The sequence below is a fragment of the Trichechus manatus genome, unplaced genomic scaffold, assembly GCF_000243295.1.
Source record: "Trichechus manatus latirostris isolate Lorelei unplaced genomic scaffold, TriManLat1.0 scaffold00028, whole genome shotgun sequence".
NCBI lineage: Eukaryota > Metazoa > Chordata > Mammalia > Sirenia > Trichechidae > Trichechus > Trichechus manatus.
The window spans coordinates 17,967,384-17,981,947 of record NW_004443964.1 but is presented as its reverse complement, the minus strand read 5'-3'; the positions used below and the strand labels follow the sequence as shown (position 1 = coordinate 17,981,947).

Below are 14,564 nucleotides of genomic sequence, written 5' to 3'. Positions count from 1 at the left end.
AGATTAATATTGCCACTCCTGCTCTTTTTTGAGTGTTGTTTGCTACATTTTTTAAGTCCCTCTTTTTTGTTTTAATGTTGTCATCTTTTACATATTGATGTCTGTTTGCCTATTTTCAGTGTTTTGGCTTTGATTTACTTTGTGACTTCCCTATCTGGTTTGATATCTAGTTGCTCTGTTTTGTGGTCTAGTCTTGGTGTGTTATCTGATGTTACTGATTTTCTAACCAGAGGACTCCATTTAGTATTTCTTGTAATTTTGGTTTGGTTTTTGCAAATTCCCTAAACTTCTGTTTATCTGGAAATGTCCTAATTTCGCCATCACATTTGAGAGACAGTTTTGCTGGATATAGAATTCTTGGCTGGCAGTTTTTTTTCCTTCAAGGCTTTATGTATGTCATCCCATTGCCTTCTTGCCTGCATGGTTTCTGCTCAGTAGTCCGAGCTTATTCTTACTGACTCTCCTTTGTAGTGGACTTTCCATTTGTCCCTAGCCGCTCTTAAAATTCTCTCTTTATCTTTCGTTTTGGCAAGTTTGATTATAATATGTCTTGGTGACTTTCTTTTGGGATCTACCTTATGTGGGGTTCGATGAGCGTCTTGAATAGATATCTTGTCATCTTTCACGATATCAGGGATGTTTTCTGCCAACAAATCTTCAACAATTCTCTCGTATTTTCTGTTATCCCTTCCCATTCTGGTACTACAATCACTCGTAGTTTATTCCTCTTGATAGAGGCCCACATAATTCTTAGGGTTTCTTCCTTTTTTTTAATCCTTGTATCTGATTTTTCCTCAAATAAGTTGGTGTCAAGTGCTTTTTCTTCAGTCTCACTAATTCTGACTCCATTGCCTCAATTCTGCTCCTCTGACTTTCTGTTGAGTTGTCTAATTCTGAAATTTTGTTAATCTTCTGGATTTCTGATTGCTGTCTCTCTATGGATTCTTGCAGCCTGTTAAATTTGTCATTATGCTCTTCTCTAATCTTTTAAATGTCCTGTATTGTGTGTTCTGCATTTTGCTTAATTTCCTTCATAATTTCTTAAAGAGTTCTGTATATTAATCTTTTGTATTCTGCCTCCAGTAATTCCAAGAAATTGTCCTCCTCTGGAAAATGTCTAAATTCTTTATTCTGGGAGCTTGCTGCAGCCATCATGGATTGCCTCTTTATGTTATTTGATATTGATTGTTGTCTCTGAGCCATCAATAAGTTATCATTTTTGTTTATTTTATGTTTGCTTACTGTGTCCTAGCTTCTTGTTTTGTTTTGATATGCCCAGATAGGCTGCTTGTATGAGCTAGTTTGATTATTGGCACCTTTGAAGCTCTAATGTCCTGTCACCAGGTGGTTAGATCTGTTACTAGGTATGTGAGCTAAGGAGTCTGCCCACTCCTCCTGTATGGATTCAGCTCAGGTTCCCAGGTAGATAGCCACCAAGTGTGTGGTGTAGGTTCTCACTTATAGTCCTAGATAGGCAGGGGTGATTGTTGTAGGCAAAGACATCTGGCTGCAGCAGGGGGACACACTCTGAGCAAGGCAAGGGGCTGACAGCCACCCGAGTATCCAGGAGGAAGGCGTGTCCCTGTTCCCCAGAGCTCGTCGGTGGGTGGATTTTGCAGCCAGACTATGAGTAGCTAATGCTGTTGGCTGTAAGGACTGGGGGGCACCTCTTATTCTTGGGTCCCTATTGCAGGTGGCTAGGTGGCGTGGGTGGAGCCACCAGTCCTCAGGCCCCTGATGTGGGTAGGTGAAGACCCTGCTTAATGGGCAGAGCAGTGTTAAATGTCACGAACCTGCCCCTTCACAGCTGAAACAATTGAAGTTAGAGTTCCAGTATATACCCTGTTGTACTTCAGTAATGAGGGCCTACGCTGTTGAGATGGGCCCACACAAGTCTATGCAGGGGGAAAGGCACTCAAAGTCCATGGATCCCTTATGCCTGTGCCTAGGCAAAGGAGCTGTGCCTACCCTGGGTTCCTGGCTTAGGGGAGCTGGCAGTTTATTTTTTCCTGTTTGTTAATTTGTTCACTCTCCAAGGCAGGGAGAATGGCTCCGGGCGTGTGACGGATCCTACTTCTGGTCCAGGGGTCTTGGCAGTTGCTGAAGCTGGTCCGGGACCCAGAGCAGAGCAGGGAGCAGGGAGGTAAATGGGAGAGAGGTTTTTCCCTAAGGGGGGCGTTTTTGCTCTGCGCGGTAAGCTGTACACAAGTATTTATCTTTCGCTGATGAGGGCTGCTTCTCACTGGTTCTGGGTGGCTGTGTAGACTCCCTGGCGCTGGGTCTCTCCCGGTGCGGAAAACGCACCTCATGAGCACCGCCACTTGCCTGCCTCACTGGTCACCCGAGCTGATCAGGCCTGAAGGGCTCAGGCTCTCGCCAGGTGAGGTCTGGCAACTCCTCGCTGCTTCCGAACCATGTCTCCCTCCCCCTGCCGCTCAGTCCAGTTCCTCAACTCTGCGTTTGATGTTCAGGGCTCCCAGATTGCCATATATAATCGATTCATTTGTTTTCTCGGGTCTTTGTTGTGAGAGGGTCCAAACCGAAAGCATAGGACTGCTCCGCCATCTTGACGCCGCCTCCTTTTATTGTATTTTAATGTTTTATTATGGAAAACTTCAAAAATACACAGTAAGAGCATAGTATAATATACCACCATGTACACATTATCCAGCTTCAGCAATTATCAATATTTACAATTCTTTTTCCATTCATTTCCCTAACACTAACCACCACTGTATTCGCTTTCCTTCCTTCAAGAAATTTATATTAGTCCCATTAGCATAATCTTTACCTTATTGCTTAGGTACCAGTTAGCTCTGTTCCTGTTCCACCTTTCTGCCTGAATTTATACTACCCAGTTTCTGTGCATAGACTGGCAGTGAGTGTCATCCATACCCCAGTAATTTCTCCTTGATCTCTGGATTTCCCTTCTGGTTGCAAAGATAGCAGGGTAGGGTGTGGAGGGTTAAGGATCGGAGTTAGGGGTAGGGTATGTCATTTTACCCCATCCTGTTTGAGCATACAGTGATCTTCCTGTATGTTTAAAGTCATTTATGGTTAGCGTTAATTCCTTTAGTGTGGTACTGTAGAGGAAATAAAAGAAATATAAAATACATTTCACTTAGAATGTCCCACTTAATTCTCACCACAGTCCTGTGTGATAAGTATTACTATCCTTACCTTATGAAGAAGTTAAATAGCTTGTCCAAGGTTATAAAGCCTGTAAGTGGCAGAACGAGCATTTGAACATAGGTCTGTTTGACTTTATTTTAGAGATAAAGAGGGAGCACTGTGAATGCAGACAGGAAAATCTGCAGGGTAACTTTGAACCACAAACTTATCTCATTATATAAGCTATCTCATTATATAAGCTATATGGAGATCATTCTTCTGTTCCCACCTATCCCACCCCATGGTCTTTATAATCACGTCTGAACCCACATTAAAGTTGATTTCGGTTACCATCATCTTTAATTATAGAGGGAAAACATACTTGTATTCAGTCATGCCTATAATCGTCTCACGCTGACTAGGGCTCTCTCTCCTTTATTTCTTACCTGCTGTCCCCCAAAATGCCAATCAAAAATGTCAAAATTAACAGTTGCTGATTTTAATTATGTTAAGAATTCAGAGTTTGTGCTATACAAATTAATACATTGTTCTTTACGTTGGTGGACTTTTTCACACTTGTGCTCAGAAATGGAAACTAAGTTGCTAATCTTTTCAGGGTGGTAGTGGAACTAGGTTTTAGTAGAACTAGGTTTCAGAAGACCTAGGTTCTCATCCCACCTCTTTTGCTTCCTAACAATATGAGCTTGGATCTGTCCATTAGCCTTTCTGAGTCTCATTCAATTCTCCACTATAAGATTAGGAATAATATTTACTGCCATGCATATAGTCTAGGGTTTTTGTGAAAATTTAAAGAAACATTAAGGTATTTTGAAAACTATAAGGTAGTATACAAGTGTAAGGTATTATTATTCACTCTACAAATATGTACTTCTGTTGTCTAGGAGTACATGTGTTAAAAAACATGGCTTCTGTCCTCAATGAATTTACAATCTGGTGGGTAGACTGACATGCAAACAGACAATTAGATTGTCCTGTGTTAGGTGTGGAGGCATGTACCCGGTACAGTAGGAACCTAAGGAAAAGAATCCCTGAGTCTATCTAGGGGGACTAGGAAGCCTCAGCAGAGGAGATGGTATGAACTGAAACTTGAAGAATGAGAAATAGTGTACCTGATTAATTAAGAGGGAAAGAGAATTCCAGGCAGAGGGAAAGCATATTTGAAACCCTACACTTCACTCTGTCTGAAATAGGAAGTACAAGGTAAGGAGGTGTCATGGATTGAACTGTGTCCCCCAAAAAATGTGTGTAACAATTTGGCTAGGCCATGATTCCCAGAATTGTGTGGTTGGCTTCCATTTTGTGATTGTAATTTTATGTTAAAGAGGATTAGAGTGGAATTGTAACACCACCCTTACTCGGGTCACATCCCTGATCCAGTGTAAAGGGAGTTTCCCTGGGGTGTGTGGCCTGCACCACCTTTTATCTCTTTAAGAGATAAAAGGGAAGGGAAGCAAGCAGAGAACTGGGGACCTCATACCATCAAGAAAGCAGTGCCGGCAGCAGAGTGCGTCCTTTGGACCGGGGTCCCTGCACAGAGAAGCTCCTAGGCCGGGGGAACACCGAAGAGAAGAAGGCCGACAGAGAGAAAAAGCCTTTCCCTGGAGCTGATGCCCTGAATTTGGACTTTTAGCCTACTGTGAGGAAATAAGTTTCTCTTTGTTAAAGCCATCCACCTGTGGTATTTGTTGTAGCAGCGCTAGATAACTAAGACAGGAGGTAAAGGCAGACAAATAGGCAAGGAACAAATTATGGAGAGTCTTTGAATACCATGCTAAGAAGTTTATAAAGCCACTGGAGAATTCTGAGCAGAATTTTGATCAGGCTTTTGCAGTGTAGATTATTGGGATGCTGAAGGGAAAAAAAAAAAAAAACTAAAAGAAAGAAAAAAGATCAAAAGCCAAAAGAAAATCACTTTATTTGTCAATTAAGAGGCCACTGGAGATCGTAAAGAATGATGAGGATAAGAGTCCAAATGAATAAGGTTCAGGAGTGAGCAAATGGTAAGGGAAATAGAAACAAATATAGACAAGTATAGTCGAACAATTCAGACTACAGGTTACCCACTGGCACCATATTTTATCAGATCAGTAGGGTGCAAATGGAAATACCAGCATATAATGGAAATTACTATTACCCTTGTTGTCCCAAACACAGTAAGCTTTCAGAGTCTACTGAACTGATCAGAACCATTCTTTATGAATAATGCAATATGCTTTTATCCAAGAAGAAAAGTGAATTACACTTGTCACCTTTATCATGTACTTGACCTATATTGCTTTCTTTTTCTCCTGTGTGCCTGATCAACAACAACAAAAGCAGTCACATCATCTATAGCTAGCTGAAAATGCATAGTAGAGAAGTGCAAACATCTTACCCAGATTTCTTGGTCATGGTAGTAAAATGAAAGAACTAGGGCAAAGGCAATTCTGTGTCTAACTAAAAATTAATTTCCTTGTGAGACATGAACTTTTGACCTTAATCCTAATAGGTATGGACTCTCATTAATGTCCTAAAGCATGGGTAGTGGATCAGAGGCCTGTGTTCAAGCGTTCTAGTTGCTACTGTACAGCCATGGATAAGTCACTAGAAGTAATAATTCTTACACCAGGGAAGCTGCAATAATTTCAGTGTTAATAACTGGATAGGATTTTGAGACCTTGAGAATAGGGCACTTTATAAATGCTTTTCATTACCTTGTAACTTGCCTATGTTTTGTTAAAATAGCTTACCAACAAAATTGAGCTTTCAAGGGATAAATAAAAGTTTAGTAGCAATTTTCAGATTTTGTGAGGATTAAACAGCCTGAGCTCAGACCTTTATGTAATACTGATGATTCTATGCAGGCTACATTTGTCTGAAACATTCTCCAATTAAATAAGTTTCTTCCCATTATGATTTATCTTATCCATTCAAACAAGGTGACCTAGTATCCACCAAAATTCAGAAATTCTATGAAGCCAAAGGATAGGAAATGATAGAATTTATTTTTTAAATCTTACTGGAATGACATCTCTCTGAGATGATTCTTATGTAAGATGGGATCTATCCTGTACTCTGTTCTCCAAGATTCTTTACTGAAGCTTAGAAACAAAAGTCAAAGAAGAGATAAAGAATTTTTTTTTTTTTCATACTTCAGCATGAGGTCTCTTCAGTGTTGAACCTGTCAGAGTAACTAGTGTTTAACATGAGAGAAAATTGTCCAGTAGACTGTCTCTCCTTTTAGGGAAGTGTCACCAACAAAAATTCATTTGCTACTTTTTCCTTCTGTTTGATTACTTCATTAGTCTTGAAAGTGAAATAATGGTTTTGCTTCTTTCTTCTATGATACTACAAGTGAAGGAGTAGAAGAGTTGTGTTACTAGTGGCATAAAGAACTCTGCTGGCCACTCACCTAGTGGGTAGTAGACAGTTCTAAGCATCCACAGTTCTTAGAGGCCATAGGAAATGTGGTAAGAAGACACATCCCAAAGGCAATCCAGTGTCCTTTCTTTTCTCACTTCCAGAAAATTTTATTGAGCATTTTTATATGCAATACACTGTTTTAGGCACTATAGGGACTATAAATAATTCAGGATTTCTGTCGTAAATGTAAATAGAAATGTACAGGCACCCTTATTTATACACACATATCACACATATGTATACATACATACACACACATATACACACATATCTACATTCACAATTAAAGGAGTTTATCATTAGGATGCTTTGTGCTAGAAAAAACAGAAAACTAACTCAAATGGATTAAACAGTAAAGACATGTATTAGTTCATATAACAAGAAGTCCAAAGTTAGGGCAGCTTCAGATACTACACAGTCAGGGCTCAGGCTCTACTTTTCTGTTGTTCTCTTGGTTTAGCCCTCCTGTTGGCTTTGTCCTCAGGCCAGCTGACCACATGATTCCAAGAGGGCTGCAGTAATTCTGGGCCTTCTGGGCATTGTAGTCAGATAAGACAACATTTAGAGGCAGAAAAAAGGACTTTCTCTTTCATGAACAGATTGGGAATCGGTTAGCAAGAAGATAGAGGGGAATAGATGCCATCAAGAAGCTTAACAGTCTAGTGGAGGAGACAGTATGTGATAGTGTGGTAAATGCTCTACTAGGGTGTATATAGCCTATAATTGTGGCACCGAAGAGAAAGTACTCATCTCTCCTAGGGTGGGGACAAAAGGGTAGGGGCCTGGTAGGTGCTGATCAGAGAAGATTTCACTTGGGGAAGAAATGGTTAATCCACTTTGGGACATGTTGAATTTGAGGTATTATGGGACCCCTAGGCAAAGAAATCCAATAGACAGTTGCATATAGTGGTCTGAGGCTGAGGAGAGAAGTCTAGATGGAGAAAAAGACTTAGGAGTTGTCAGGATATAGGTAATGGTGGAGACTGTGAGGAACCAGAGAAGGGACAGAATAGGACCGAGAATGAGACCTTGGGGAACACTGATACTTAAAGCATGAGTGAAATAAGAGGAACTGACAGAGACTAAAAATGAAAATCTTTTAATGTCATCTGTGTGTGGGATGGTTATAAGCTAACTTGAAGTGGCATTTAGTGATATTCACACATGTGATTTGGGTAAAGGACTGGTAAAAGCTAAGAATACTGTAATATCTGTTATTTGCCCAGTAGCAGGTGTCCTTCCCCAAGAAACTGGTTAAATGAGACAGACTTGCTGGAGGTATGACTGACCTAAACAGTCCTCCCACCCAAAGCAGAATTGGTGGCATTGAAATTTCTAAAATGAATCTCCTATCTCTTTATTTGCAGGAGTGGGCACACGTTACTTGCCTTCTGGTTTTCTCGCCAAGATGGAAAACTAAACCGACAGCAGACTGTTGAACTGGGACATCACATCCTCAAAGCACACATTTTTAAGGTAATTAGAGAAATTGGAGGTTTTTACCTTCCATCTCCAGCACACTTCCTTAACACTATGTATGTGAAGCTACTGTTATTTCAGTGTAGTCTTTGCTTTCTGAAATTATTTTGCTGCAAAGTTGATCCATCTAAAATGTATGGCTCATTCCTTCCTCGGCCTTTAGAAAGAGAGCCACGTTTGCCATCTCCCAATTTAAGGGGTTGCTAGGCTTTCCAGGAAATGTGTGTGTATAACCATTTAGGTAAGAAGTACATACACATATGTACGTGTACACCATGTGTGATCTGCCATTTCCCGAGGACAATCATGTTGTTGCAATCGGGTGCAAGTTTTTACAATGTCTAAAACAAACCACTAAGGGCAGTTAACTCTCAATTTTCATATAATTTTTTTAGTGAAGATTTTAATATTTCTGGTGCTGTGATTTTCAAACAATTGATCGGAACAAACCATTTCTTCCCAGTTCTTTTCCTGCTTCAGTATTGGGAAATACAGTTCTCTGGATCATACTCCCCGCTCCAGTGATACTATTAAAGATAAAACAGTTCTCTTCACAGTAAAACATGGCATTAAGGGCAACTCCCAGAGCCTAGGAAATCCTTCCTGGTGTATAAGCACACAGCCAGAGAAACCTCTTCACCCGATGGGCAGAATTGAAACCCTTCCAGTGACAAGTCCCTTATTTGAATTATAATTGTTCTATCTAACAAATTATTATACCAACAATGATCTTCCCCAATAACCTTACTCAGTGGGAGCAGAATGGGACTAAAATAACAGACATGGTGTTTCATTCCAGTTTTAAACCGATTGATAAGTACACTGCCACTTCCATAAACTCTAAGATCATTATCCTTCATTTAGTTGGGAAGGTACCTTAAGTATTAACCATCTAGCCTAGGATCAGATGCAAAGATGAGATTGATGCCTACCTTTGCTGCACCGTAAAGTAAGCACCACAATAACAGAGAATGACATGAAGCTTCGTTTGCCTAAGGGTAACTTTATCCAGTACATGGAGACCTGCATTTAAACCATACACTCCTGTCATTAGCACAGTTTTATCTTATGTTGATGCAGACAGCATGGTTGCTGGCGATAAGACTGGCTCCATGTGTGATTCAGGTCATAAATACTCTGGTGTACAGCATATGGTGATGACATGACTGCAAGCTGAAGAACGAAGACTTGGACTGTGGTTTTCCTAATGCTGCACTGTACAAGGTCTTTTAGGTGCACAGTGTTCCCTGGTGATAGGCTTTGGCTTCTCCCAGACTGCCAAAATTCTCCGTCCCCGTCACCTGAGGGTCATAAAGACTGTATGGTTATAACCAGTTCCATTTAGAACTTCCAGTCAGCTGCAACATGCAATCCAATTTATATTTCTTTTCAGTTAAGTTTAAATTTCCCTTGTTTTGTCTTTGTTCATGAAAAGTTACATATGATGTCATTAATTACTTTAAAAATGAGAAGGTGAAGGGCCTGTAATTCTGGATATTTGGCTGGCTATGAAGCCCTTTTAATTCTTTTTAACAGCTTTATTGAGGTATAATTTACATATCATAGAATTTACCCATTTTAAGTGTACAAGGCAGTGAGTGACTTGTAGTATATTTACAGAATCGTGCAACCATCAGCACAATCTAATTTCAGTACATTTCCATAACCCCAAAAATACACCTCATGCCCATCTGAAGTCACTCTCCGTCCTCCCCCAGCCCCTGGCAACCACTCATCCAATTTCTGTTTCTATAGGTTTGACTTTTCTGGACCTTTCATATAAATGGAATCATACAATATGTGGTCTTTTGTGTCTTGCCTCTTTCACTTAAAATAATGTTTTTGGGGTTCATCCTCGTTGTAGCATGTATCAGTACTTCATGCCTTTTTATTGCCAAATAGTATTCCATTGTGTGGCTATACCATGTTTGTTTATCCATTCACTGGTTGATGGACATTTGGGTTGTTTCTACTTTTTGGCTATTGTGAATAATGCTGCTATGAACATTTTTTTACAGGTTTTTGTGTGGACATATATTTTCAGTTCTCTTAGGTATATACCCAGGAGTGGAATTACTAGGTCATATTAGTAACTCCATGTTTAACATTTTGAGGAACTGCGAAGCCATTTTCCAAAGCAACTGCCCTGTATTATATTCCCACTAGCAATGTATGTGAGTTCCAACCTGACCAACACTTGTTGTTACTATCCTTTTGATTATAGCTATCCTCCTAGGTGTGAAGTGATATCTTATTGCGGTTTTGATTTGCATTTACCTAATGACTAATGATGTTGAGCACTTATAATCCTTTTGTAATCCTCTAATTGACATTTGGGTTGTAAAAAGAAACATGTTTGTTAATTGTTAACAAGAGATGTTAATCTAGTTTGTAGTGTGAGGAGTTTCATTGGGATAAGTCTAGTTACTGGAAGGAGTTGGGAGTGCTCTTGTGATTAGTTCCCTAAGTACTGCTTCTAAAATGTTGCTTTGGTTGGTCAATCCTATAACATTTCTTACCAGAACTATTGGCCGGGGTAAAAAAAGTAGGCATCTGGGGGGTATAAGAAAGATCCTTTGACATCAGTCAAAAGGCATGGATTCAAGTGCAGACTCTGCCTCTTAACTCTGCTGTTGTAGCTTGAAAGCAGCCACAGACAGTTCAGAAATGAACAGGTACAGCTGTATTCCAAGAAAACATGATTTACAAAAACAGGCAAAGGGCTGGATTTGCCAACCCCTTCTCTACAGTGAAGGAGCCCTGGTGTGCAGTGGTTAAAGCATTCGGCTGCTAACTGAAAGGTTAGTGGTTCAAACCCACCAGCTGCTCTGTGGCAGAAAGATGTGGCAGTCTGCTTCCATAAACATTTACAGCCTGGTTAGTTTTTGCCATGATATTAAGACACCTAGGCCATAGCTAAGATTCTAAAATGAGATTACGGTTGTTCCTTCATGCTTTCTCTGTTTTCTTTAAGTATTCAAAAATACTACAAACTGATAAACAGCACTGTAAATTTAAATTCTAACATATCTAAGGAGAGGACTCCATTCCCATTTATCTTTGACAAAAAGAGCATCCTTTCCTGCCTGAGCGATAGTTACAGATACTGAACAGACACTTTTCTAGTTATCTGAACTTAAAGTTCCCTTTAAGAAACCATCAGTTCAGAATTTAATTACGAGTTATTTTTGGCTACATCATAGCCGGTAGTTGGATCACGTTTATCTACCTTCACGTTTGTTGAGTCTAATTAAATCAAAACCCTTTTATCCCACACCTCACGGGAACAAAGGGTCAAGCCCACCATGCAGAAGAAATCAGCAGAGCAAGTCCATGGTACAAATAAAGCTCCAGATTCTAGAGTCTAGCTCTATATTTCAGGCATATTTTCTGTGTATTTACTCCAGCCTCAGTGAGGCTCCCAGTGCTGGGTTGTGGTCCATTTACTGGACCATTTAATTGAAGTTCATTTACTGAGATATATTGTGGGGCCCTGGTAGTGCAGTGGTTAAGCATTTTGCTGCTAACCAAAAGGTCATCAGTTCTAATCCACCAGCTGCTCCTTGGAAACCCTATGGAGCAGTTTTACTCTGTCCTATAGGGTCACTATGAGTCAGAATCAGCTCAATGGCAATGGGTTTTTTAAGTTCCTTTTCTCATTTCTTTTTCTTCCAGCTCTTAAACAATTAAACTGACTCTCTGCAAACAGCCTATCTTCTGAGTCACTGAAAAATATCAAAGTCATCAAATATGACTGCCTTTAACTATTCTCTCCTCACAATAAACCAATCGTTATCATCATCAATTCTTGCCTCTTTTTTCATTGTTTTAGAGAAAAATATGTTCCTATTTCTTTTTTTTTAATTTTACTATGAAATATTTCAAACATATGGGAAAGCACAGATAATTGAATAAATACTCTAATACTATCTACCAGATTTAACAAATGTCGAGAGTTTTCCATGTTTGTTTCAGATCTTTATATTTAAGAAATGAAATGTAATATAGTAAAAGCCCCCTTAGTAGCCCTCCCTTACCCCACTCCTCTCCCTTCCAAGAGATAACTCCTATCTAAATTAAATTATGCTTCAGCCACATAGTGGGATACTATGCTGTTAAATCTGTCTGTTGAGTTGTTAATTTTGGTTATTGTATTTTTTGGTTTTAGAATTTTCATTCAGTTTTTTATGTATATAGTTTTTTTGTACTCCATCAAAATTCTTAATCCTGTCTTTTATCTCCTTGAACAAAGTAAACATAGTTATTTAAAAGTCTGTGATAGCTCCAGTGTATGAAACCTGATGGGCTGATTTATGTTGTCTATTATTTGGGCAAGCCACCACAATTTGTCATACTCAAAAGGTTTTGGTAAGGCCTTCATATATTCTAAATCAGGAGACTAAAGCCCAAATGGGGAGTCAGAACTACGTTTCCTGGTCTTCCAGGTCCTAGAGTAGGGGTGAGCCCTAGAACCTAACTTGTCTAGACTCTAACCCTGACCAAGTAGCACTTGGAATTCTCCCAGAAAGAGCTGGAATTCTTAAATCTCATATGTCAGAATAAACCATCATAAGTACTTAGTGATGTGTTTGTTTCAGTTTTCGGCATTTGCATATGAACTGATAAACCTAATGATAGAGTTTGTGATTAATGTCCTTGTTATTGGAGTCCCTGGGTGGTACAAACCGTTAAGTGCTTGACTACTAACCAAAAGATATGGCGGTTCAAACCCACCCAGAGGTGCCTTGGAAGAAAGGCTAGGCAGTCTGCTTCCAAAAGGTCACAGCCCTGAAAACTCTATGGAGCCAGTTCTACTCTGCAACACATGAGGTTACCATGAGTTGGAATTGACTCAATGGCAATGAGTCCTTGTTATTGGCACTAATTAAAAGGAATTCTAAAATAATCATGGGTAATCAGATGATGTGCTTTTCAGTCTTTCATACTGTTTTCAGTACAGCCAGTTCTTGGTGCCTAGATAGAGAGCTCAGCCTCCTCAAGTTCAGAGGGAGTATGGATGATGTCGAAATTTAGTAGCCATTTTCAAATAATGGAGGAATATAAAAGTGAGAATAATCTCCTTGGGGTGTGGGGCACTAAAACTAAATTCTTTTTCAGCCTCCCAGCATTGCACTGTGTTTCTGGGAACTCTAAGGTCTGCTTTGCCAGGATTTGGCCCAGCCTTTTTGTCCACCATTTATAATTAGGATAGGATGGAACAAAAGAATGAGTACAAGTAATTAGCATCATCCTTCCTCATTTTGTCAAGCTGTGGATTTGATGTTGTATAGACACAGGCAACCACTTTGACAAAGCCATGTCAAATGGCACAAAATATAAAAGCATCCACTTCCATAAACATATCCTACAGATATGCTTGTACAAGTGTGTAGAGATTCATGTACAAGGATGATTATTGAAACAGTCATAATAGTGAAGGGGAAAAAACATATCTACTACCTACATACTAATCTCTAGAGGGGCCACCATGAGTCAGAATTGACACCATGGAAACTGGATGGGTGGGTGGGTGGGTTGGTTGCCTGGCTGGTTGGTTGGCTGGCTGGTAGGTAGGTAGGTAGGTAGGTAGGTGTAAGGGACCAGCTCAAATAAATTATGATAAAAACTCATTGCTGTCGAGTCAATTCCAATTCAAATTATGAGACATCCATATAGTGGACTATTGTGTCTTTCTTGAAATAGAATGCATCAAAAGTATGTATATAGATATGGAATATATCAACAATATTTTCTTTAAAGAATTAATAGAAGACTAATTATTCCATTTGTATTTTTAAAGTATTTTTAAGGCAGTATGTGGACCTATTTGGATCCAAATTCAAACCAAAATTTTTTACTTCTTTTTTTAAGGATCAAGCAAATTTGAATACTGTCTAAATATTTGCTATTATGGAATCATGTTTATTCTTAGGTATGATAGTGATGTTATGCCATGTTTAAAATAGAGTCCTTGTCTTTTAGAGGCACTTGCAGACATAGTTGGAGTCCTAGTGGTGTGGTGGTTAGGAGCTACAGCTGCTAACCAAAAGATCAGCAGTTCGAATCCACCAACCTCTCCTTGGAAATGCTGTGGGGGCAGTTCTGCTCTGTCCTATAGGGTCACTATGAGTTGGAATTGACTAGACAGCAGTGGGTTTGGTTTTTTTTTTGTACTGAAATAGTTAAATATTAAATAATAAGATATCTGGGATTTACTTCAGAATAATGTAGTGTAAAATAAGGTTGGTCATGAGTTGATAATTGTTGAAGTAAGAGGAGGGTACGTGAGGGGTTTACTAAATTATTCTCTCTAGTTTTGTATATAGGTTTGAAATTCCGCATAATAAAAAAAGAATGTTTAATAAAATAAATTTTACATTGTTTATATACACTATTGTGTGTCTATTATTTATATACAGTTTTGTATGTGCATAGAAAATGTCTTAAATGATAAATACCAGTGTTTTAATAGTAGCTGCTGCTTGGGATTGAGATGATTGAAGGTACTTTTATTTTTAACATCATACTATTTCATTTGATTTTTATTACAC

The 14,564-nt window shown here is 39.2% G+C and overlaps 1 protein-coding gene across 2 annotated transcripts in view; it reads left to right on the top strand.

Moving 5' to 3' along the window:
* The window catches only part of TANC2 (tetratricopeptide repeat, ankyrin repeat and coiled-coil containing 2), a 232,057-nt gene that overhangs the window by 171,643 nt on the left and 45,850 nt on the right, over positions 1–14,564 (top strand). For both annotated transcript variants that reach the window (XM_023729377.1, XM_023729376.1), the window contains one exon: positions 7,902–8,010. In XM_023729377.1, coding sequence (XP_023585145.1) covers positions 7,902–8,010 — 109 coding nt within the window. The remainder of the gene's footprint in view (positions 1–7,901; positions 8,011–14,564) is intronic.